The 25873-nt window shown below is 39.7% G+C and overlaps 2 protein-coding genes across 5 annotated transcripts in view; both read left to right on the forward strand.

Annotated features, from left to right (window-relative positions):
* sbno2a (strawberry notch homolog 2a) overlaps positions 1-14380 on the forward strand; it is a 30550-nt gene extending 16170 nt beyond the window's left edge. For all 3 annotated transcript variants that reach the window (XM_017495623.3, XM_047162474.2, XM_017495624.3), the window contains 17 exons: positions 84-181; positions 2112-2194; positions 2349-2531; positions 2928-3049; positions 3139-3270; positions 3409-3544; positions 3678-3790; positions 3915-3986; positions 4318-4426; positions 4588-4659; positions 5389-5532; positions 5879-5973; positions 6777-6869; positions 6994-7125; positions 8440-8516; positions 8822-9012; positions 9185-14380. In XM_017495623.3, the coding sequence (XP_017351112.1) occupies positions 84-181; positions 2112-2194; positions 2349-2531; positions 2928-3049; positions 3139-3270; positions 3409-3544; positions 3678-3790; positions 3915-3986; positions 4318-4426; positions 4588-4659; positions 5389-5532; positions 5879-5973; positions 6777-6869; positions 6994-7125; positions 8440-8516; positions 8822-9012; positions 9185-10404 (3072 nt within the window). In that variant the 3' untranslated portion in view covers positions 10405-14380. The remainder of the gene's footprint in view (positions 1-83; positions 182-2111; positions 2195-2348; positions 2532-2927; positions 3050-3138; positions 3271-3408; positions 3545-3677; positions 3791-3914; positions 3987-4317; positions 4427-4587; positions 4660-5388; positions 5533-5878; positions 5974-6776; positions 6870-6993; positions 7126-8439; positions 8517-8821; positions 9013-9184) is intronic.
* Positions 14381-16197: 1817 nt separating this feature from the next.
* The window catches only part of arhgap45a (Rho GTPase activating protein 45a), a 32496-nt gene continuing 22820 nt past the window's right edge, over positions 16198-25873 (forward strand). The window contains exons 1-2 of one of the 2 annotated variants that reach the window (XM_017495625.3): positions 16198-16475; positions 18993-19350. In XM_017495625.3, the coding sequence (XP_017351114.2) occupies positions 16386-16475; positions 18993-19350 (448 nt within the window). In that variant the 5' untranslated portion in view covers positions 16198-16385. The remainder of the gene's footprint in view (positions 16476-18992; positions 19351-25873) is intronic. The other variant, XM_017495626.3, reaches the window with a different exon arrangement.

The raw sequence follows: 25873 nt of genomic DNA on the forward strand, positions 1-25873 counted from the left end.
TTCCCTTCAGCCGAGAGTTCAGCTCAGTTTTCAGTTGGTTGACTTGATAACTCTGTTCTCTGTGTGTGTGTGTGTGTGTGTAGTGCATTGTGATCGGGCTTCAGTCAACCGGCGAGGCCCGCACTCGTGAGGTTCTGGATGAGAATGATGGACATCTAGACCGATTCGTCTCTGCAGCTGAGTGAGTGTCTGGGGAACGCCGTCTGTAACCTAATCAAAGCTGCTTGTTCTTTCCTCCTGACCCTGGCTCTGTCCTTGACTCTCTACTCGCTTTTGATCGAGGGATTTGATAACTCTTGTGTATTACTCACGGTCCAGGCTAGCGATTTAAATCTCATTTCTGACAGGAGGTGGGAACAGTTCAAATGATAAGCACATTTATTGTTCCCAGTACTCAACTGCAGGAAACATGCATTTACCACATTCTTTCACATGTATAAAGATTAAGGGATCTTTCAAATGATAAGTCTAAACCCTGTTGGACACAGATAAGTAACACACAACTAAAGAAACAAGCCATTTTGCAAGCCACCACAGTATGCAACTAGATACTGTTACATTGAGCTTGTGCTTGAAGTTTTCTGCAAGAAAAGGTTTAATTAAAGTAAAGTTTTCAGACACAGGAAAGCCTTCAGGGTGGAGGGCTTTGTGGTTTCTCAGTAACATGAAAATCTTATTAACTTCAAGAGCAAGAAGGAAAGAGGCTGGTGACAGAAAAATCTGTTTACAGCCTTTGTAAAGGAAACGATAGTTTATGGACGTTCTACAGCATTCGGTGTAACTATTAACGGACAAAAAAAAGTACGACATCGTGTCATCGCTGTGATAATAGTTCAATAAAACACTTTCGGACCCACTGTTGGAAAACCGGGATGGTAACACGTTGTTTTCCCAGAACAGCACACACTGTCGCGTTTTAAATAATGATTATGATTAGAAAATGATTCGTCTTGGGATTAAGGCAAGGCCCTGGTATCTGTTTCGATCAAGGGCTATATTAAAGCCATAATCAATATAAAATTTTGTAAAAACGAACAACGATGAAAGAGACGCTGGGGTGTGTTCTGACATTAATTAATAGCCATGTTGGTTTCGGGTAGTTCTGCTGTCTGCTTCAGGAGCTCCTGTCCCACTGTTTTTCCGTTACTGTGCCTCAGGGACAGAAGTTGGGATCATCAAAAGAGAAATGTCAGCTGAACAACCGGTGAGGAAATCAGAGGTTGTTTAAGATTTGCCCTGAGGTCTTCTCAATAGCACTTTTCAACATGAACATTTTTTTTTTTTTTTTACAAAGCAGCTTAACTGGTCATTACCATGTCTTAGCAGAACAGCTGCAAAAGAAGAATTACCATTTGATAAGCACGGTGCACTCTATGTAATCAAAATGAGTGTGTGTCAACCTGCTATTTCACTGCTTTTGTTCCACCACATGATGGATAGCAGGACAGTCTACCTGACGCTGGCAGCATGAGCACCAAATAGCGAGACCCTTCAAATATGAAACATCCTGTGTGTTGCTATGGGAAAGATGGACGTGTCTTAGAACTTTTAACATTAGGTTAGATAAATGCTGTCGGGCATAATTTCATGCCTGTAAACTATTTTGTTCATGCAGTGAAGCGAACGCAAAGAGCTGGTAGGTTTGACATGTAATGTAGAATTTTCAGTAAGATCTTAGAGTCTTATGATATTTAGTGACACATTATGAACATTAATTTGCCATGGCGGGAAAAAATCCACCATTAAGATGGTTATATAATTATGGTTATGTTGATTTTTTTTTTTTTATTATTATTTTTATTTTGTTAGAATATTATATCGGTATGTTGAGAACATGGCGGTACGTGTCTCTGAGAGTAATCTAAATCTAATTACTGTAATATAATTGTTTTGCCACATCACCCTTTATAGTCTGAATATTCTGCAGATTATTGCGTAAGATCATGCAGTTGCCAGTTCGACTCAGACAATAATACTTTACCACAGGCTCGTTGTATATTCGACTTACGGGGTTGTGAGCAGTGAGATTGTGTACACAGGTCCAAACTACAGTACGGGGGGGTTATTGTAAACGAATAATGCTGAGAATGTTTGGTTTGTGTGGTCTCCAGGGGTGTGTTCCAGTCTCTGGTTCAGAAGCACTTTCCATTAGAGAAACCGAAGAGAGAAAAGACTGCTGGAAATAAACGAAAACGTGAGTAGCTCTCATGACGAAGTACTCCGTTTATTCTCCTAAATGAATATTAAAACCTTACAGTATCGTGTATTCGACTTCAGTCTGTTTACTGCATCTAGACATGTACGGAAAAGGTTACATATCTAAGAAATATATCTATTTGGGTTCTCAGGAAAACCGAGAGGTCGGCCACCCAAATTTCCAAAACACTGTGTAGAGGTAGGCGGAGTTATTAAGATCAGCGACGGCTCGGATTCAGACTCTGAGGACATGGACAGTGACTCAAACTCGTCCCCTGACTCACTGCAAGACAACGATGACGTCATCTTTGTTAACCACATCAATGGACCTACTGGTAGGTTGGTGCTCAGTAGTTACTGAGAAATTGAATTTTTAGCCTTGTATAGAAAAGAAAAAACATTGTTTAAGCTTTCACAGTGTTTCAAGTGTTTTGCCACTGTTTCAATGTGAGATTTTTTTTTGTTGTAGTTGCATTTTAAACATAAAAGCCAATTTGGGCATAAACTACTCCACTACTATATAAATTTATAGGAATGTAAATCTTACTGGTGTGGGAATGTGTGCAGTAAAGCACCCTGTGTTTCAGAGTGTCTACATTACATATCTGGTGTACTTAAATTTAAGTCTAGACTGCTAAATCACATGGGAGAGGTCTGGCTCTTCCAATTTCTCTTCATCGAAACTGTTGTGTGTGTGTGTGTAATGGGGTTTTTTTTTCTTGTGCCCTCAGCAAAACTGGAGGAATTGAAGCAGAAGCTGCTGGCTAAGATAGCAGAGCTGGGAAAGGAGCTTCCTCTTAACACACTGGACGAGCTGATCGATCAATTCGGAGGCCCAGAGAAAGTGTCCGAGGTGAGGGTTTGCATGGCCGCAAAACAAACGAATCGTTTTCTGAAGTGTGCGCGAACGCGTACTTACGCTGTAGTCGTGTGTATGTGTAGATGACGGGTCGTAAGGGCCGAGTGGTGCGGAGGCCCGACGGCAGGGTGCAGTATGAATCACGCGCTGAACAAGGATTCACCATCGACCACGTGAACATCAAAGAGAAAGAACGCTTTATGGACGGTGAAAAGGTAAAGATTCAGCTCGCGCCAGGGCCTCGTAGTGCCTTCGGCCATTTCCTGTAGGATTTACGTATAAAATGTGGGCTGGTGGGTGACAAAAAAATAAAAGACTCTCTCCCTGTCTCTCTCTCTCTGTTTCACACAAAGCTGGTGGCGATCATCTCCGAGGCTGCAAGTTCAGGGATTTCTCTACAGGCAGATAAACGTGTGCAGAATAAAAGGAGAAGGGTGCACATGACTCTGGAGCTGCCATGGAGTGCTGACCGCGCCATACAACAATTCGGTGTGTGTGTGGAGAAAACGCTATAATGAGAAAAGACTCCTGTGGTGTTAAGACATTAGTTCTCGTGGAGTGTGCACAAGATTGAATAAAATGGTGTATTGCTGTTCAGTAAAGTGAGTGTGTTCTCCAACAGGCCGCACTCATCGCTCTAACCAGGTAACGGCTCCAGAGTACATCTTCCTGATCTCCGAGTTAGCGGGAGAGAGACGCTTTGCTTCCATCGTGGCCAAGCGCCTGGAGAGTTTGGTAATTACACAACCACAGTCATACTTTATTTTATTTTTTCCCCCTGCGATTATATTCATACGCGTATACACGGAGCGTATCGTACGTCTGCGAGAAGAGTTCACGGATCTGTCTTTCTCATCAGGGGGCGCTGACACACGGCGATAGACGAGCCACCGAGTCCAGAGATCTGAGCAAATACAACGTTGAAAACAAAGTAGGAGAGCGTGCGCACTACTGAAAATATGCTTCTGAAATATTTCATAAACATGTAAACATTTAATAAAAGGATTTAACATTGTTGTCTGTCGTACAGCACTGAGGCATAATATAAAAATCCATCATTTAGACCTCATCTAGTGATACATTTATTATAGTAGATACAACAGTCAACGTATTTGCAGTCAGTTAAATGAGTTCGTTTACATCTGAATGCTGTAATTGTAAATATATTTTAGCTATTGGTGTAAGCAAAAAGGGAACAGCTTGGTCTTTAAAATTGTTGCCCTGAATATGCATAAATATTTTATGTTTGTCTCTCCACATAGTATGGCACAAAAGCTTTGGATAAGATCACTAAAGCCATCCTGGGATACATTGAAAACAAAGTTCCACCACCAAAAGGCTATCCAGGGGGTGAATCAAGATTCTTTGCAGGTTGTAATTTAAACTTTTATAGTCTACAGTGTTGGTCATTTATATGCTGTGCTCTTGTTTTCTCTGAACATTAGGCTGACTTTCGTTCATGAGTACTAATTAATTATGATCAGTTCTTATGCTAATTATTCTTATACTGTGTGTGTGTATGTGTGAGACAGATATGAAGAAAGGGATGATCGACGTGGGCATTTTCTGTAAGGAGCCACGCTTTGGGCTCAACACAGAGAAAGGTAAGTATTTACAACCCTGTATAAACATATTAGATGACTTCCAGAGTTATGTAATCTGATCTCAGTCTAATGCATGTGTGGGGTATTATGGGATTAGAACAGACCATAATTCTAATATGTCCCTTCAGTAAAAAAAAAATAATAATAATAAATAAGCAGGAAAACCTGTTTACTCGAAACACATTAGTGGAGTGGCAGTGGATCAATTTAGTCAATAAATGTTTCAAATGTGTAATATTTGAAAGTATATAAACTGTAATTAATCTTACAGCCATTACCACTGGAGCAATGCGGTAATCCCTCCATGACTACACTGCTATTTCTAACTAGAATATCTTTGCATATTACACTAAGGCCTATTCCACACTGGCACAGATTAAACTGATGTGTCTTTTTCATCCGAATCTGAAAATTGTCGCGTGATCTCCTGAAGTCCGAAATTTATTAGGATGCTCCACTGTATCTCTAATGAGAGGCTGTCATTGCTTCCTCATTTAGATTGTAAAATGCTCTCGGGGAAGGAAGCTCTGTGGACGAGGGCATTAAACATTTAAAGATGCCAGTGTCTGGGATTAAAACCTTAATGAAGGTCCACATTGGAGTTCGGTTTGTCATCACTGCATTCGTATTTGCCCAGGATGATGCTGTCAGAATCAGAGTTTATTCGAAGGGCTTGTCAGTCCAGCTTAAACATGAGCATGAACCCCTCCTCTCCTTCCCATTCCCTAGATTGCACCATCACTAAATTCCTGAATCGGATTTTGGGCCTGGAGGTGCACCAGCAGAACTTTCTCTTCCAGTACTTCACCAACAACTTTGAATACCTGATTGACAAGGACAAAAAGGAAGGCAAATATGACATGGGTATACTTGGTAAGCAGCCAATCCTTCACACAATGGTTGTGTCTGTCTGTTCATTTAAATACCTTCATTCTGATAACACATCCCAAGCAGCTTGTTTTGCTTCGCACTCACGTATGCTTCATCTAGTCTAAGTGCAGAAGCACACGAGGAGTGATATATTTATTGACTTGAATCATCTATGCAGCACATTTGAATGTTTTCCTAGTTTATTGTGGGTTGAATTACATAGACTAGTCTGGCAAAACCACTGAACTGTATGATGCAGGGAGAGCTAATGTGACTGGAGTGTAGAGCTGTAATTTATATCTAGTATGTGTGTGTTTGTGGGGTTGTATTGATCTGTGTGTGTTATTAGATCTGGCTCCAGGTAATGATGAGATCCATGAAGAGAAACAGGAAGTGTTCCTGACTCCTGGGAATCCCCAAGAAGGCCAGGTCATCCTGTATAAGGTACTCACATCCTATGTGTTTATTATTTAAAAAAAAATTCCTCTTTATTACTTAAGGGCAACACTGGGGAATTTCTGTATTTAAAATGTTAGTCACTTAATGATGTCATTGTCTCATGATGAGGCAATGACAGTGCAACAATCTTGTGCGATATGGAGGTCTGTTCGGGTGCATTTATTGAAGAAAACAAAACTACAGTGAAAAGAAAAAAAAAACCTAGAAATGTGAAATATAATTAAAAAGCAGATGTGCGTTATTTTTCCTTTCCATTAATTTGTCCATGCAGCATGTGAATTACGTTTTAATTTAGCATGGAACATGTGATTGAAAATCATTAGAACTGAAACTTAAATATAATAAACCCACATGTCTGTAAAAATAGAAACTATTAGAAGTTAGAAACCACACGAGAAGCTAAAACTAATTTGGATTCCACATCAAATATGAACTATTAAATCATTAATTAACTACCAATGAATTAATGTTTGGATGTTAACACTATGAAATAACACACGAGTTGTGCAGTGACCAAAACAAAGTGTTAAACGGTTATCTCAGTTCTACATGAAAACTATTTGGGGGAAACAATTTAATTTTAAATATTTTTTTTTAAAAATGAGATTTAGAAATAAATTTACACTTTTTTTTATTTTTTTTATTGTTTTTTTTTTCCTATTTACATTTCAACCATACGCCTTCAAGGTTTTTAAGTCAGTAAAAATGGAGCATTGAATCTAGTGTGTGCAGGCTTTTTACTGGTAGTGTATTTAGAGACTGACATGCTTTTGCCGTGCTGTTTTAAGATCAGCGTGGATCGGGGGATGCCGTGGGTCGAGGCCTGCAGCAAAGCAGACAAACTGACTGGGGAAAATGAGGGCTTCTACCTTTCCCACAAGGTATTTAGAACTATTACAGTAATCATTTACAAGTAATACGTTTTTACTATTTTCTACTTGTACTTTCTTTATTCCTGTTGGTGGCTTGTTCAGTAGTTATGGTGGTCATTTTGTGTGTCTCCAGCTGCGAGGGAGCCAGCCGTGTGTGCTGCTGGCAGAGCAAGGTCGAGGACGTAATCTCATCGTCTATAAGCCTAACATCGGCAGACAAGCCCACCCTGAAAACCTGGAGAATCTGCAGCAGCGGTACCGCAAGGTCAGAAGTGAGCCAGAGGCAGGCGCACCTTCACTCATTCGGTCATTACTTTCCACAACCGCATCATGATGTTCATTATTCTTAACAGTTGAGTGGACGGTTTAAAACTGACACTGTGTCATCTTAGTACACTGACTAGCCTGGTTTGGATTTAAATAAGCGATTATATTAAGAGCCTATGATTGGGTCATTATTACAGTGATTTTAATGTTTCAGCTGGCAGCAGTTCTTTTAATCCTAAGTGATAGTGTGTAGCTTCGCAGTTCTTAAACATCCATGTCGGAAGATGTAGCCTGTGGTCGTGGAAAAGTTTTTCCAGAAGGGGCAGATTATTGGCCTGCATCAAGCAAAATGTGCATTAAGGAGATTGCTGAAATCACTGGAATTGGGTTAAGAACTGTCCAATACGTTATTCAAAGCTGGAAGGATAATGGTGAACTGTCAATTTTGCTGGAAGAAATGTGGTTGGGGAAGGAATAAATCTTGAACGATCATGATGGGAGAGCTTTAAAACTTTTGGTGATGTCATGTCGTAAAAAATTGACAGTGGAACTCAACGGCTGTGTTTAGTAGTGAAAGTAAGAGCATTTCCACACACACACACACAACGCAGCAGGAACTTACAGGATCGGGACTAAACAGCTGTGTGGCCACAGGAAAGCCGTTTGTTAGTGAGGCTTCTTGAATAAAACGACTTAAATTTGCTAGGGAGCATCAAGATTGGACTGTGGAGCGATGGGAAAAGGTCATGTGGTCTGATGTGTCCAGATTTATCCTATTATACTCCACGTCTTAATTCGATTTTTGTTTACTTCGTGTATGACTTCAGTCGGATTAAGGTCATCAATAATCGCTGTTTACATGTTCCTTTCTTAATCAGAGTATCGTCTTAATCGGGTTCATCAGATTATTGTTGTCCATGTAGACGAACTGATTGGCCACCACAGAGTCCTGCCCTTAACCCCACCGAAAGTCTTTGGGATGCACCGGAGAAGACTTTTTTTACGAAGTGGTTCGACTCTGGATGGAAATAAGTGTCGTAATGTTGCATAAGGTTGTCAAAACAAACGCACGCTGTAATCAGAGCTAAAGGTGGTGCAAGGAAATATTAGTGTGTGCGACTTTGTTTTGGCCGGCGAATGTACATTCTTCATGTTAGGAAGCGCTGTAATCCTAAAGTCTGAAATACTTCATGAGCATTATTAAGGACAGTGTAAACCTTGGACTGGTTCAGATCAGTTTTGCACAGTGACACCTAGTGGATATCAGGAGCCAGGTCCTCACTTCTGTTTTTGGTTTATTACGCTGCTGTAGGTGACCCCAGAAGAGGCCAAAGATTGCTGGGAGAATCAGTTTGTCTTCTCGTTCAAGAAGTGCAGCCATGCCAACTGGTGAGTAACAAAAGGTTATGAGGTGGATTGTTTTTTTTTTTTTGTGTGTGTGTGCTGAAGCATCTCAGAAAGAAGAAGGGAAAAAAGATAAGATTGTTGCTTGTGTAAATATATATATATATATATATATATATATATATATATATATATATATATATATATATATATATATATATATATATATATATATATGCGTGTCTGCAGTAATTGATTTGATTTTTTTGGTCTGACATATCAACTCATCATATGTCTAAGCTGTGTGTGTGTGTGTGTGTGTGTGTGTGTGTGTGTGTGTGTGTTTATAGGAAAGGTAAGTGTAAGCAGTTGGAGCAGGGTCAGGAGTGCTGGCTGGGTATGCGTCTGCGGCAGTACCACATGCTGTGCGGAGCTTTGCTGAGAGTGTGGAAGCGAGTCGCAGATGTCGTCTCTGACATCACCAACTCCAGCATCCTGCAGATTGTGCGCCTCAAAACCAAACAGAACAGCAAGCAAGTCGGTAAGAATTACAATTTGCGCACACATACACAAGACAGACACTGCACAAACCATTCACACCGTCACCTTAGAAGCGATGGTATATAATCATTCTGGATTTTGCGTTAATCAACGAATGAATGATGGTGGTACTGTGTTTAGGTTACACAATGTTCTGTTTAAATCTCCTTCAGGTATAAAGATACCAGAGAACTGTGTTGAGCGTGTGCGCAGCGAGCTCTCTCAGATGGACTCTGAGGTGAAGCGAGCTCGGCAGCAGAAGGAGCAGCGCGCGCAGGAGCAGCGCGCGCAAGAGCAGCGCGCGCAGGAACAGCGCATCCTCCAGGAGCGTCTCAGGCTCGAGCAGCAGAAGTTCCTCTACAGCCGCAAGCCCTTCAGTCGCCCTGCTATGCATCCACCAAACCCCCCTCCGTACCCAAGCCCACAGCCAGGCTGGGCTGCTCTGCCGCCCAAGAGCCAAGCTGTGGACGAAGTGCTGGACCTCACACTCAGTCCCTGCCCGTCCCCTGAGCCCAAACCCACTCGTGCGAACGGTGTAGCGGCGAGGCTGAAGTTCCCGGAGACGTTTCACCTGGAAGAGCTGATCTCGCAGGAGCAGCAGAGGGCGAGACGACCGCCCTTACATCCCAACAGCTTAGACACACTGCAAACCATACACACACGGAAGCAGCAGCAGCACACGGTGCTGAGCGTGCTGCAGCAAAACAGGGCGAACCCAGGACATTTGCTCACGCCTCAGCAGAACTCCGGTCAATTCAACACACAGCTGCTGAGACACAACGGGAGCAAACCGGACATTAACACGCTAACCAACCACGGCATACGCATGCAACAGTTTCAGCAGCATGTAAACTCTGTATCACGGCCACCTCAGTTGCTTCAGCCCTCCCCTATACAGCAGGACGCTCATCAACACTCACTGATGCACGTGCACACACACAGTTTGCATACGCATGTACGGGAAAACCAAATGCCAGTCAGTGAACCTGCTCCACTTTCACTAAAACTGGTTCAGCAGGGCTCTCTCAGCAGTCAGTCGGTCACGGAAAGTTCTGCGACTCCGCAGGACAACTTCAGTTTCGACCTCGAACTGCTCGGTCATCCTGCATACTCGTTAACCTCTAAAGGCCCTCCCTCCCCTTCGTTTTCTTGTCCTTCCCCTGGGACGTCCTCGCTCTTCTCTTCAGACCCCCAGTCGTCTTCCCTCTCGGACTCCATCTCCCCTTCTTCTCTGTTTGCGCCTTCGTCCGACCGACCGCATCTTCCGTTACCCAATGGCCACTGCAGCTCGGACGCCCAGGATGTCCACAAGGCCCTAATGGCTCGCGGAAGTCCTGTAGACCGCCGCCACTCCGTCATTCAGTTCAATCCTTTAGACTGGGACGCCACCTAGTGGCCAATAATGCTTGCGAGTTTATATCACCACTGTACATGCACGTGGCAGTACTGTCACTTTTCTTTACTGTGATCTCAGCAGGTCTGGCTGAGGTATTTTGCAGTCGGTGTTGTTCTTTCTGCAGTTTGTCCACCCCCATCCTAGATCATTCGTCCACTGGCTGTAGTATACAGGTGCGTCTCAAAAAATGTTAATATCCTGGGAAAGTTCATTTTGTTTCCATTATTTAATTCAAAAAATGGAACTTTCATATATTCTAGATTCATTACACATAAAGTGAAATATTTCAAGCCTTTTTTTGTTTTAACGTGATTAAGGCTTACAGCTCACGGAAATCAAAAATCCAGTATCTCAAAATATTCAAATAAAGAATTTATCATAGAGAAATGTCGACCTGAGAAGCGCTCTAATAAGCTAATTAACTCAAAACACCAGCAAAGGTTTCCCGAGCCTTTAATCTCTCGGTCACAATCACGGGGAAGATGAAGGTAAACGTTGCATTTCATTTGTAAATCAAGGTTCCAGAGTCTGGAGGAAGAGTGGCAAGGAACAGAACCCAAGCTGCTTGAAGTCCAGTGTGAAGTTTCCACAGTCAGTGATGGTTTGGGGTGTCATGTCATCTACTGGTGTTGGTCCACTGTGTTTTCTCAAGTCGAGAGTCGATGCAGCGTCTACCAGGAGATTTTAAGCACTACATGCTTCCATCTGCTGAAAGATTTATAGAGATGCTGATTTCCTTTTCCAGCAGGACTCGGTACCTGCCCACAGTGCCAAAACTACTAGTAACTGGTTTCCTGACCGTGGTATTACTGTGCTTGATCGTCCAGCCGACTCGCCTGACCCGAACCCCATAGAGAATCTACGAGAGACACCAGACCCGACAATACAGACGAGCTGAAGGCCGCTATCAAAGCAACCCGGGCTTCCAGAACAAACACGTCAGCAGTGCCACAGGCTGATCGCCTCCATGCCACGCCGCATTGATGCAGTCATTCCTGCAAAAGGTTTAAAGCCTCAACCGAGTATTGAGCGCATAAATGAACATACTTTTCACAAGGTCGACATTTCTGTATTATGAATTCTTTATTCTAATATTTTGAGATGCTGGATTTTTTTATTTCCGTGAGCTTTAAGCCATAATCATCAAAATTAAAACAAAAAGAGGCTTGAAATATTTCACTTAATGTGTATTGAATGTAGAATATATCAAAGTTCCACTTTTTGAATTAGATTACAGTGGGGGGGGTGAACTTTTCCACGATATCACATTTTTTGAGACGCACCTGTAGTTCCTTACAAGTGTTTTCATCAGCAGTGTTTCTTCCTTCACTGAAATTAAGGTCCATTAATTCAGGATGCTTTCAGGATACATTTGGTAGTTTTATGGCTCGTGGTTTAGGTGAGGTGGTTATTTTCCCAGTTAATAAAAAAAAAAATAAAAACAAATATTTTTAGAGCGGTACACTAGTTCAGATTTCTATGGAAGTCGTGTCTGAATATGGTTTAATCATCTCAAATATGTTGCAAAGCATTAACTAACCTATTTATCACTATAGATCACTATAGCTCCTGGTGCTGCTTCTGAATGATGCAGATTTCCATATATGACGATTCTTCCTGGGGTTTTTATTTAAATTTTATTTTTTTATTGTTGTTGTTACCGACCAAATGCAAGTGTCTTCACTTAAATACTGATCAGTTTGGATTATTCAGAACAACTACAGACATCCTGGAAAACTCTCATCAGTGCACCTTTTAAATGCTTTTGAAACATCAAATACATTATGTATATTTATTTATATGGTCCTTTTGGGCTTTTGTAACAACTGCTTCCTGTTGAAAACTGAATCAAGACCTGGAAGAAAATGCCTTTAGCTCAGTCAGTGCCTTTGTATCATTTAAGATGCAGTCAACAATATCGTGTGTGTGTGTGTGTGTGTGTGTGCGCGTGCGTGCGCATGAGCGTGCATGTGTGTATGTTCTATAAAAGCAGATTAAATGCGTATTATTTATTATTGCGATCATCAACTTGCACCCTCTACAAAGATATCTGCTCTACTTCATCAGAGGGGCTCACTGACTTAGAAATTTCTAATACTGCTGTTTTTACATACTGACCCCGTGAAATTTTTCCCCCCTATAATTCCGTGGGCCTGAGCTTGAGTAGAGGGACGGAATGTCTGGAAATATCTAGGGTATGAAAATAAAGCTAACAAACGTCATCCCTAGGATAATGAAGTACTCTATTTGCTTTACTGCTTGTGTACTTTCTCAGGTATAGTGTAAACTTATTACTGTCCAGACCAATTATTATTTAACTCAAAGAATTAAAGGACCTTTTTTTTTTTTTTTTCTTTTCTCTTTCTTTTCTTTTTTTAACTTTGGGGATTGAACACCAAATTATTTATTAGGCTATTGGTTATCTTAAGAGGTTTTTTTTTTTTTTTTTTTTTTTTTTTTTTTTTGCTTTTTTTTCTTCTTTTCCTTGAACCAATTACATTATTAAAGACTTTTGACAGTTAAACTACTGGACCTCATGCTAACCTCAGTCTCCTTCTTGAGGGAGTAAAACATTTTAGCAATAAAGATAAATTCGCCCCTTGAACAAGTAAAAAAAAAAAAAAATTAAAAAAAAAATAATAATAATAATAAAAAGAGCCTGAAACTTGATTAGGATTCTTGTTGGGCTCTCCTTTGTTTGAAATATTTTTCAAATGTATCAGAAGACTATTATATTTCAAAAAAGAAAGAGGAAAAAAAGAAAAGATTACTAAGGATACGTTTCTTATGAGGTCAAGATATTCTTGTATAGGTGGAACGGAAGCAATTTGTTGTCTTTGGTGTCGTTGCTGTTGTTCTTGATGTTTGTATTCTTGTTATAATGACTATAATTATTGTTATTTATATCCATGGGACATTTTTAGTGGTGGTTAGTCCTGGTTATAATCTTGAGTAGTTTAACACTTTTTTAAACGTCTTGTTCGGGTCTTCTCTTTCTTTCTTCGTGTATTCTCTATTTACGGAAACGTCGACGCTTCTTTTTAACTCGCCACCAAATCTACTGCACTGCCTTGCACCCTGTCCAACATCGCCGTGTCATTTACATCTCGGTCGTCTTTCGCAGTAAGTGATTACAGATGTACAAAATCTTTATTTTATTCTTTATTATTGGGTTTTAGTCATTGATCCCAGTCACACCAAAGTCTCCAGCATGGTCTCGCGTAATCTCAGGAAAAGTTAGGGAATCTTTTTAAGCAATGCACGGCAGTGAAACACTGTGCTGCATTTCTGACTACTGTATTTCATAGATTTAGGCTTTTCAATATTTCAGAAAAGAAAAATCGATCAGATTATGAAACGGCTTTCCGATATCCCTGATATTGATTGATTCGTAATCCCATCCAAAAAAAAGCTCCTCCACTGATTGGACAGTCAGTTTCCGCCGTCATTTTTTGCCATCACTGTCCTGTTTACTGTGCGTTATTGTAAATGGTTCCTTGACGTTTTTTTCCCCCCCAACATGTCTCTAGTCTTGAGATATATTCGCCCACTGTGTAAGAGATGAGACTGCTCTGTTATTGCTCAGAAACTCGTCCGATTTCTTTATACTCTTTCTCTACCCAGACTTTTATATTCTGTATAAAAGAAGAAATCACAAAACGAACACTTTCATAATAAAAATACAAAACATTTATTAAAAGTGCTACTGATTGTATGTATTATTATTATTATTATTATTATTATTATTATTATTATTATTTCCAGTAAAATTTTATTTTAAGCACTTTTACCTTGGGCTTCTGTATTTTATCTGAATATTTATGATTTTAGTTGGAAATGTAAATATTGTAAACAACTGTGCCTTTTGATTCATTCTGAACGTTTTCTACAACATAACAGAAGGAATATATTGTACTGCAATATTAATTTTGTTAACAAACAAAATAAAAGTTTAAAGAGTTTGTTGAAATCATGTCTCGATTACCCCGTATCTGTTTGTCTTTTTATCTGTTGACGTGTCTGGGCTGCAACGTTACAGGTACGTGCGTAAATATAAACGGATTTTAAAAAGTGTCATTCCTTGAGCAGTTAAAAAGGGTTAGTGTTGGAAAATATGAGAAAAATGTTGAGACATGCCGTCAGGGATAAAGTCACGTTACCCTGTCATGTTTTATAGTATCCGACCTCAGAGGAGGATATTCAGTCCTTCTAGGATTTTTGCCATCAAAGGAATGAACGCAAAATCAAGTTGACGCCGCAATATTCGGAGGAGCTTGAAATTCTTTTTTAAAAATCACCAGAGGTTTGCCGCAGATTTGGGGCGAGACGTGTCACGTGACGTCATCACAACACGCATTCAGCCAAAGCCCTTTTCGATTCACGTGCGTTTTTTATTTAGTCCTGCCCTAAAGAAGCGATTTCACATAACAGATGTTTACATATAGTCCACAAGACACAAAAAATAACTGAATTTACACAAGTGAACTGGTTCAAAAGTTTACACACGCTGGATTGTTAATCCCATGTGTCGTCACCTGGATGATCAGCAACTGTTTTTATGTTGTGTGATAGATGTTCATGAGTCTCTTGTTTGTCCTGAGCAGTTAAACTGCCCACTGTTCTTCAGAAACAAAAAAAACCCCTGTACATTCTTTGCTTTTCCAGCATCTTCTGCATCTTTGACCCCTTTCCAACAGTGACTATATGATGTTGAGATCCATCTTTTCACACTGAGGACAACTGAGGGACTCGTACACGACTACTACAAAAGGTGCAAACATTCAGTGATGCTCAAGAAGGCAATACGATACATTAAGAGCCAGGGGGGTGTAAACTTTTGAACAGGATGATTGTTATAAAAATCGTTATGAATTTGTCTTCTGGGTAATTTTATTATGTTTTATGTAGCTTCTGAAAGGGGGTATTAAATGGAAGAAAAAAGATCTTTAAATAAAATCATTTACACTGGTCATCCTTTTCAAAAGTTTATACCCCCCTGTTATGTGAAATAGCTTATTCAGGGAAGTACTAAATTTAAAAAAAAAAAAAAAAATTAAATGCATTTTTAATGATCCCTCTTATTTTAAAATAATATTTGTAACATTTTGCAGATTCATCAAGGAGTGTGTAAACTTATGACCTCAACAGTATGGATATTTTACAATCTTGATTTTTGTCCTCATTCAGACGTCAATACTGTTATTAATTTGTCCTCTAAACAGCCCTATTGATGATGAAGCGAATGCCATTGAAGTAGAATTACTATCAAATGCAGATGACTTAGAGTTGAGTGCAGAAGTTTGCATACCCCTTGGACAAAATGAAGGCAACGTATAAAGGATAAATCCAAAAAATGTAGAAATTTAATTTAAAAAATCCAGAAATTTTAATGGTTTCCACTACAAATTCCATTAAAACCATTAATAAATGTAGTATGTTTTGGGCCATATTCTAATAGGAATTAATGCTTTGTATTGGTTTCCACTAGACATAAACATGCCACCAACAGAACCCAACACATTACCAGTAGAGACCCACAAGGACCATTAAAGTTTCTATTAAAACAATTAGAATTTCCTTACTGGCGGTCATGCCAAAAGTTTGAACTGTTTGAGTTTAATTGAATGAGAGAGACAGAGAGGAACCGAGAGAGTGTGTGTGTGTGTGTGTGTGTGAGAGAGAGAGAGAGAGAGAGAGAGAGAGAGAGAGAGAGAGAGAGAGCGAGCGAGCGAGAGAGAGAGAGGTGTATACATGAAGGAAGTAGTAGATGAGAGCAGACTTTCAGCCCCCCGCCCCCCCCCGAAAACGACTCGCAGGACGCGCGACATGCACGCGCAACTGTCAACGGCGCGCGACTGAAGTAGGCTACCAGAGAAACGCCGTTGTTGTTTTTTTGTTTGTTTGTTTGTGGATATGTGTATAGTCAAACACATTACACGCTGTTTGTTTCATTAAAACGGTAAAAGTTTTATTTGGAAATGTTCTCTCGGAAGAGAAAGGAGTTGACTAAAACGCCTTCGGTTTCAAAGAAGTCTCAGTCAGGAAATCCTGGAGCTCACTGCACCCCGGTAAGATCACTTCAGCAGCTTCCTCTCCTTCACTTCTCTCACTCACCCAATATTATTTATATTATATAATTAATAATAATAATAATAATAATAATAATAATAATAATATTGGGTATTTATTTCACTAAACAAGATTTGAATAGCAAGTATGTTTGAAACACATCTAACGTCACACACATAACTGTCATTAGCTTGAGCTGCTAAACATAGCTGTTTTTTTTTAGGTTTACTATTAACACATAACTCTTACAAAAAAAATGTATTTATTTAGTTATTAGCTTTGGGTTTTTTTTTTCGCTTGAAACACAACAAACACCAAATGAACAGTTTAGAATATATCTTATTTTATTTTTTATTTTTTTTCAACACGGAGCCTATAGTTTGCGCATGAGCTCTCAACCAATCAGAATCATGCAGGTCCAGAATGCTGGATTCTCATTGGTTCTCACAGCACTACAGATTACATACAGGTGAAGAAACTAAAAGCATGCGTAAGTATGTTAAAGGTGCAACAGTCGAGCTTTTACATTTCTTTCCAGAAATCACCTGGAAAATCACGTAGAGCATGAAGAGCAATTATTTTAAGCCATGCACTCCAGTGTTGCCAAACTCCTCCCTCTGAAAATCTCCATACCACCCTGAAAAGTCTCCAATTTTCACAAAAAGTCGTCAAATATGAAAAGAACGTACATGGAAGTCTGCATATGTGTATATTTTAAATAAAATAAAATAAAAAAATCCCTACTCATATAGCATGTCTGTATATAGTTAAAAAGTAAATGTGTAAAGTAAAACCTTATCTAAAACAGGCCAAGCTATTCTTCATTGGGATCATCTTTCTCCTCATATGATGCCATTGTCCCAGCTTTCTCAGTTACATCACATGGAAGACTGTCATTCCAACAGGTTTTGCCACAAGCCAAAAGTCCATATCTTAAACATTTATTTTACAATGTTTAACTGACTGAAGACTCTCTCCATGTCTGCGTTACTGTATGGGAGTGTCAAACCTTGTCACAGCTAGGTTATATCGTTCTTTAAAGGGATTCTCACCTGCTGCGTCTCTGTATAAATTTACTTCAGTCCACGAGTTCTCTGTACTGTCCATGTTTTTGCCAACGGACGTAGGGAAAGGTCTGCTGTGGTCTCTCGAGTTTCCCGATTTCTTCTGGAGCGGTCACAAATGCTTCGGCCAACTCAACAATCGATGGTTTTCGAGGGAGTCCGAGCAGGCTCGTAGCATGATTGAGCGTGACCGTAAGATTACGGCGGTGTGTGGCCAACCAGTGCCCCAAATAAAAACATCTCCAAAAAAAATCACAAATTTTATTTCAATATAGCCAAAATCTTTGCGACTCCTTGTCTCAGATCTGCTGTTATAGAACATGAAAACACATGAATACCTTCTGACCAATCAGAATCGAGAATACAACAGCATTGGGAATCACAGGTTTATATCGATACGCTTTGTTTTAATATATTATCGTGATGGTTTCTATAGTAACAGCCTGAATATGATCACCGATACAGCAAAGCTTTCTGTAAGTAGACTGCTGTTTAACATTTATGGAAGGAGTCTCCAGTGTCAGCTCCGGTAACTTCTCTAAAGACACACACACCCTGTCACAACACCAAGTCACAGAGACATGCCTACACTTATATTGTGATTAAGAAATCCGTATTTATACATAATCCATATTTATTTATAATAATCCATATTTATTCATATTAATCCATATGCACCCCAAACAAATCCACGCATGTCCACCTCCTCGTCTCTTTACACCAGGGTAACGTTTCATAACAAGCCTTGTCAGGTGTTCCTTTTTCAATTTTTGATTCCAGACAATGCAGGAAGAGAAGTTTTCGACAATAAGACTTCACACTGCATTGCTCTGGGCTGCATTTTTTTTTAACCCACCCCTGTATTTACTGCAGAAGTCTCAAAAACTTAAAAAAAAAAAACAAAAAAAAAAAACAGTCTCGACGCCTTTAGTGTTCTATAACAATATTAATGGCTATTTCTAGTGAACGGTTTTTATTATATCAGCACTCAGAGATATTTAGTAGTAATATAGATGCTGTGGTATCGGACGGGGAAACCTGTTCTATAGAAGAAAGTTAAAGTAGGCACGTTAAATACGACCCGTATTTCAGTCTGAGAGAGTATGGAAGGTACTGTATGGTTTGAGTGGTTTTTAGACTTTTAATATTTGCTTCATGTATTTGCTCGTCATTTCATCCTGATCATCATTCATTCGATATTCATTACAAAGCGCACGCCATTCTTTTCATTCTTTAATCGAATCCGTCCATCTTGTCCTTATAACCACTGCCCCGTTTCTTTCTGTGCATTCTCTTTCCACTTTTTAAAAGTGGAGATAATGACGAGACAACACAAGATAATTCTCCATCCATCTTGTTCTTTTAACCCATTATTCCATCTCATCCCATTTATTCTCTCTCTCTCTATCTCTCTGTCCGTTTTTTTCCTCTCTTCCCAATGTGTAAATCCAGCTCTCGGTTCTTCAGGAGCAGCCTCAGAGAGACACTATCGATGGTGCGTCCTCGCTGGCAGTGCCGGATCTGGCGGTTCTGTCCTCATGTCCCGGCACTCCCTCCATCATCCACAGTAAGCTCATGGCATCACCCACTGCCAACCTGAAGCGCTCTACAGGACTTAGCCGCCATGCCAGCGCTGCAGGGTTTCCATTTCAGACCGCCGGAGCCTGGGGCTTCAACAGGAACCAAGGGAAGTGTTTTGAGAGCACCGAGGGGACCGCCATCGACGTAGAGGACATCCCGCCTTTACTGAGGGACGTGGCACGCTTCGCAGAGGCTGTAGAGAAGCTCAAGGATGTGGTGCTGTACGAAGGTGGGCTCTTGGCTTTAAATTCTGATTTTGTTTCTGCCTGGTAGAAAGGTGTAGTTGGATTACTGTATACATACGCAGAGACTGTAAATACTAGACACGCGTCTGTCTGTTTAGCACACCAGGAAACATCGTGTTTTATCAGCCATTGAAAACTAATTCAGTGTTGTGAAGCTCTATTTCTCCAACAAGGTTAATCTCATTTTGCATTCATGTCAAGAGAAGCTCTCATTCAGCGAATGCAACAGTAACAATAACACCCACAGAGGCTCTGTAATGAAGGCTGCACATGAATGAAATGTACGTTATAAACAATGTAAATGTATCAAAAATACAAGGCAAGTTGTAAGCCGGATTTACGGCCTGGTTTTGCCCTCGCAGACAAAAGAGAGTGGGGATCGGTGTGTGCCAGATTTTGTGCCATCACAACCAAAGATGGCCACCGACAAAGTTCTGTAATTTGGAAAGTGTCAGGATTTTAAAAATTTTTAACTAAAGTCTCATAGCGAACATTGGCAAGACACTCGTCTAAACTCCACCGATAAGAGGATGGCATTGGGTTGACTCAAAACCCGAAACTTGTGAAATGCTTACGTTTGAACAAGTGATATTTTTTATTTAAATGATCACATACATTTTTCCCTACATGTCTGAGAGTGAGTTGCAAATCTACCACGAATGCTAACGGATAGGGGAAAAAACATTATTACCACAAATGTAATTTAAAGAATAGATGTTCCATGTACAGTCCCCTCCGAAACTATAGGAGCGGCAAGGCCAATCGATGTGTTTGTGCTATACACCAAAGACATTTGGGTTTGAAAACAAAAGATGGATATGAGACGAGAGATCAGGATTTCAGATTTTATTTCCTGGTATTTACATCTATATGTGTTAAACAACACCAAACATTGAACCTTATGTATCAGGGGTGGGCATGAGTACTCTACCCTAATGAGATCTCAATGATCGATCGTAAAAAATTCTAAGTTCGGTTGTACTGTTTTTCTGTTCCGGTCTCTATAGGAACCCTTATTAAAACTGGCTAAAGAGAGCGACTGAATCACTTCAACAGAAACTTTTTGTGCGTTAGTAAGAATAAAAATGAGCTCCGGGTCGAGCTGTAAACTTTATCAATTCCTTTTATAAAATAAACTTGAGAAATTCCTGGAAAATACTTGTTTTGAGCACCAGCAAACCTGAAAAGAACGCCCGTGTCTTGCATTCATTCTTGCCAAATATCGACGAGAGGAAACGAGCACGGCTTGCAACCTTGAAGTTAAAATACCCCTCCAAAAGTAGGTTTGTGTGTGCTCTTATCATTTTGTGGACAAAAAGCCCTCCGAACTTCACCCCGATCCAGAGCTGTATCTAAGATATGAACGCCCACCTGTAACCAATCTAGTTACCCAAGCTGCTAACTTTCTGACCGAGCTCTAACTCTCTGCTTAAAAAAAATATAGTTGCCATGTTCCCCGGACAAAACCTGGCCTTCTTTTATTTGGGAAGGTAATTATACGCTTGTGTGCTTTTGTAATTTCGGCGTTCCTCGTCATCAACGCCTTCAGAGAAACCGAAGTAGATAATAGTAGCTTCTACCCAGCATATCATCTACCCAGTCACTAAACTTTGACGGGTGAGGCACTGTCAAATAACAGTCATCGCGACACTATAAAGCGTTGGCACTATGGAGCCATATGCATTTTTTAGCCATTTTCACAAGTTTTAACGCCGCAAGGAACATACGCTAATTTGACTGTAAAACACCAGAGACCGGAAATGTAAAACAAGCGTCCGGTGTGAGCCTGGCGAGACTTCTGCGTTCAGGAAAAAGGTAGATATGATGCTTGTATTTTTATTATACTAGGATTTTTTTGGTACTTTTTTTTTTTTTGTTACAAACATTATGACAGCCTGTAATATTGAACAAGTGCGACACTGAAACAAGAGGATGCATAGCAGAAGCAAAAGACGTCCGTGTTACATACAGTATATGAACATGGACAACGATGTAGTTCTACTGAGTACTCAAGTAGACAAATTGCACAAAATGCCCATCCCTAAAATGTATAGGAGCAGATGAGTCTTGAAGTAAATGAAAGTAAATTACACTTATATTTGGTTGATTATCCCTTGCTTGCAGTAACTGCATCAAGCCTGTGACTTACTGACATCACCGAATTGTTGGTCTTTTCTTTTGTGATGCTTTTTGGATGGACTTCTCCCTTCAGTCTCCTCTTCAGGAGGTGAAACACATGCTCAGTCGGGTGAGGGTCTGTTGATTGACTTGACCAGTCTAAAACCTTCCATTTTTTCCCCTCTGATTAAGTCCATTGTCAAGTTGGAGGTGTGTTTTGGATCGTTGTCTTGCTGCATGAATAATTTCCATCCGATTAATTTGGATGCATTTCTCTGTAAATTGTCAGACAAAATGTTCCAGAAAAGTTCTGAACTCATTCTGCTGCTACCATCATGAGATACATCATTGATAAAGATTAGTGAGTCTGTTCCAGAAGCAGCCATACAAGCCCAAGCCATGACACTACCTCCACCATGTTTCACAGATGAGCTTGTATGTTTTGGATCATGAGCAGATCCTTTCTTTCTCCACACTTTGGCCTTTTCATCACTTTGGTAGTCGTTAATCTCTTGTGGCTCGTCTCTGTATTTCTTTGTGAATTCCAATCTGGCTTTCCGATTCTTACTGCTGATGAGTGGTTTTCATCTTGTGTTTTGGCCTCTATATTTCTGCTCTCAAAGTCTTCTTTGAATGGTGGATTGTGATACCTTCACCCCTGCCCTGTGGAGGTTATTGGTAATGTCACTGACTGTTGTTTTTGAGTTTTTCTTCACAGCTCTCACAATGTTCGTCATCAGCTGCTGTTGTTTTCCTTGGCCAACCCATTCAGTGTCTATTGCTCAGTACACCAATGGTTTCTTTCTTTTTCAAGACATTCCAAATTGTTGTATTGGCTATGCCCAATGTTTGTGCGGTGCTTGATTGATTTTGCTTCTTTTTTCAGCTTCAAATTGGCTTTCTCCCATAGACAGCTCTCTGCTCTTCATGTTTGCTTGTCCTTTTTTTAAATAACAAATGCAGACTTCACAGGTGAAACTGAAGTCTAAAACCAAGAGTAGATGTTCAGAGCTATTCATTCTTTAAACAATCAATCTAACAGGACACACCTGGGCACCAAAAAACACTTATCAGTCACATGTTCCAATATTTTTGGATCACTTGAAAAAAAATTGGATGGGTTCAAACAAAAGCTGCCATGTTGTAAGTTGTTTAACACGTCTAGATGTAAATATGAGGAAAAGAAAGCTGAAATTCTGATCCATCATCTCACATTCATCTTTTGCTCTCAAACACAATTGTCTTTTTTTTTTTTTTTTTTTTTGCATAGCAAAAACAATTGATTTGGCCTTGCTGTTCCAGTAGTTTCAGAAGGGGTTGTATTTATTACCCAGCTACAAACTCGTCCAAACTTCCCTTTGCTTTTAAAAGCGTTTCTCTAGGCAGAACGGTGCTACTGTTATACCGAGGGTTTGTTTCTGTTTATTCTGCCTGAGCCCGGATCGTACTCTTTGATAAAGTAAGCAGATTTTTTTTCTTTTAATCAAAGGTCCATCATTAGAGGATCTTCACTGTATAGTCTGACTGGTCAACATGTTATCCCACAGCCTGCTGTAGAATTCAGCCCAGATCATCTCGTACAGTGTGACAGTGAAGAAAGAAGCTTTAAAAGATCAGAAAACAGGCTGGCATGATGTTCGTGAATAAAACGTACCGATTGTAAACCATTCTTTTTTTGATAAATGAGAACAGTTCTTTGAAATGGACTGGCTAGAATGTTAAGTCTAGATGCTTTTAAAAAAATAGTAATGTTGATATGAACTAGGCAACATTCTGGTGCTAGAAGTCACAAGCGTATACAAACACACAAGTTCAGGCAGTTGCTGTAAAACATATTAACCCTCAACTCTGCCATAATTCTTTTGAAAAAAGGCCATATCTGCTTTCAGATGTAGCTTTTTATTTTTTTTCTCTCCGTTTCCCCGGTGATAAAGAGGAAGGAAAGGAATGGTGCGTCAAATGTTTTTGTTGTGACTTGTTGCTCGAGATTACACACGTCTGCTATGCAGGACTACCTGCTCTCTGAAGCTGAGGAGTGTCTTTAGAGTAATAATATAAGCAATATGTATACAATTCCTGTAAAAAAAAAAAAAAATCCTTTGGTACTTTAATGACTTTTAAAGTGATCTTATCAAGTAGGATGGTAACACAGAGTAGTGCTTTGTAAGGTTTATAAGGCAGCTACTTCCCAGCACCGATGGAGCACATTAAGGAAATATAACTCAATGTCTTCACCCTTTTCGTCTGTAATTTTATCTGAATTATCTGGAATTCCCAAAACAACAACAACAAAAAAAGGGTGCGAGTTTCGTTTTAAAGGCTGAACAGCATTCAGTTATCGGGCCGTCAGTACTGACGCACTTCCTTTAAGCACTGCTGTTTTCACCAATGCTGCTTCCTGTTTACATTACAGGCCATAGAGACACAGGCACTGTATCATCATGTGGGACTTTACTAGTCAAATGCCCCGTGTAGGTCCCCCTCTAACCTCACTGAACCATCAAAGAGTGACTGAAACCAAGAGACACTTATGAAGGTGAATGAAAACTGACAGCGAATTGGAGGAATTGGGTTAAACCAGTGAATACTGTTTGTCCTGGGAATGTAGCATCATGGTAAATTTCACCGTTTCACTATTGCACAGTATTGTGGGTTTCTGAGGTGATGATATTAATCATCATCATCATCTCCTCAAACACTCTGCTGTTGTTGCACTAACAAGTCTTTCATGGGAAAATCACACCAAAGCCTCATTACAGCAATCAGAATCATGTGTTGTGGTCAGAAGAGACCAAAACCCTACTGGCTAAGAGTACTATCAATATGTCATGTTGTAAGAAAAAAAAAGGAGAAGCCTCCAAACCCACAGTGGAGGTGGAGCATTGATGCTTTGGGGCTGTTTTGGGGCGAGTGGGCTGTGTGGAGATTTCTGACTAATTGGAGGATATTATTGCCTCAGACCTGGTTAAGACTTTACTGTGGATATATCTTTTAAAAAGATAACGTCCCTAAACAATGAAAAAGATGTAAAGAAAGAAAAAAGGAAGAAAAAAAGTCACTGACAAAGAAAGAAAGAAAATAAAATACAATAAAATAAAATAAAGACAGTCAGCTTCTAGGAAAGAAAAGAAAGAATGAAAATCAGTGGCAAAGAAAGGTAAATGAAAGAAAGAAAGACAGTCATTTATGAAGGAAGGAAGAAAGAAAGAAAGGAAAAAGTCAGTGACCGAAAGAAAGAAGTGACAAGAAAGGAGAGAGAAAGAAAACAAAAGAAAAAAGAAGGAAGGGATGAAGGAAATCAGTGACTTTGAGGAAACAGGAGGTGAGTTGGATGCAGGTGCAGATTTTAGTTTAATAAAGACCAAAAGAAAACACCGATCATAAACTATGAACTTGTGTCACAAAGTTAAGCCACATAATCATGAAACAACATACATTCGCCCTGGAAGCATAACGCACAAAGAACGCCAACGCAAGAAAAAGAGTGCTGTACAAACAGTGACTTAAATACCTGTGCTCATTACCCAAACTGTGAATCAGGTGTAACCAGTCATGTGACGTGATCATGTGTCTAGCAGTAGCTAATGAGGCTAGTTCCAGCATATCCATGACAGTGACAAAGAAAGAAAGAACGTGAGTTACTAGGAAAGAAAGGAAAAAATGAAAATAAGTGACAAGAAGAGAAATGAAATGCAGTCAAAAATATCGAAAGAAGAAAGTTACTGACAACAAAAGAAATGAAAAAGTTACTGACAACGAAAGAAAAGGAAAAAGTTACTGACAACGAAAGAAAGGAAAAAGTTACTGACAACGAAAGAAAGAAAGAAGTCAGTGACAAAGAAAGAAAGAAACAATTAAAAAATTAAAAACCGTTACTAGGAAAGAAAAGAAATTCTGGAAGTCAGTGACAGAAAAAAAGAAAAGAAAGAAAGACAGTCAGTAACAGAAAGAGAGAATTATTCATTGACAGGAACGGAGGGAAAGAAAAGACATTCACATGAACAGACATAGTCACAGGAAGATAAAATCTTCCAGCAAAAGTGCTGTTTCACCAGATATTGACTAGGGGTGCCAATAGTTTTGACATGGCTGTTTTGCAGAAATAGTTTCACTTCTTAAGATACATTTTCTAACCGAAGCAATAATGTGTTAAATTAAAACATTCACATATAAAGTGATTCCATGTGTTTAAGCTCGGAATACCGCTACTGCATGTGTCTTTAAATACATATTCGATAATCTGCTCATTTTCACAGAGAAAGCTAATAAATCTGGATTTAATTGTATGAAATCTGAAAGAAACTTTATTAAACACAAAACCGATTTATGTAGGTTAAGTGCACCTGAGGGGTTGAGAGCCTTCAGCATTAAAGTGGGACGTGGGAGGGT

Source organism: Ictalurus punctatus, chromosome 20 (genome assembly GCF_001660625.3).
Source record: "Ictalurus punctatus breed USDA103 chromosome 20, Coco_2.0, whole genome shotgun sequence".
NCBI classification, from domain to species: Eukaryota; Metazoa; Chordata; class Actinopteri; order Siluriformes; family Ictaluridae; genus Ictalurus; species Ictalurus punctatus.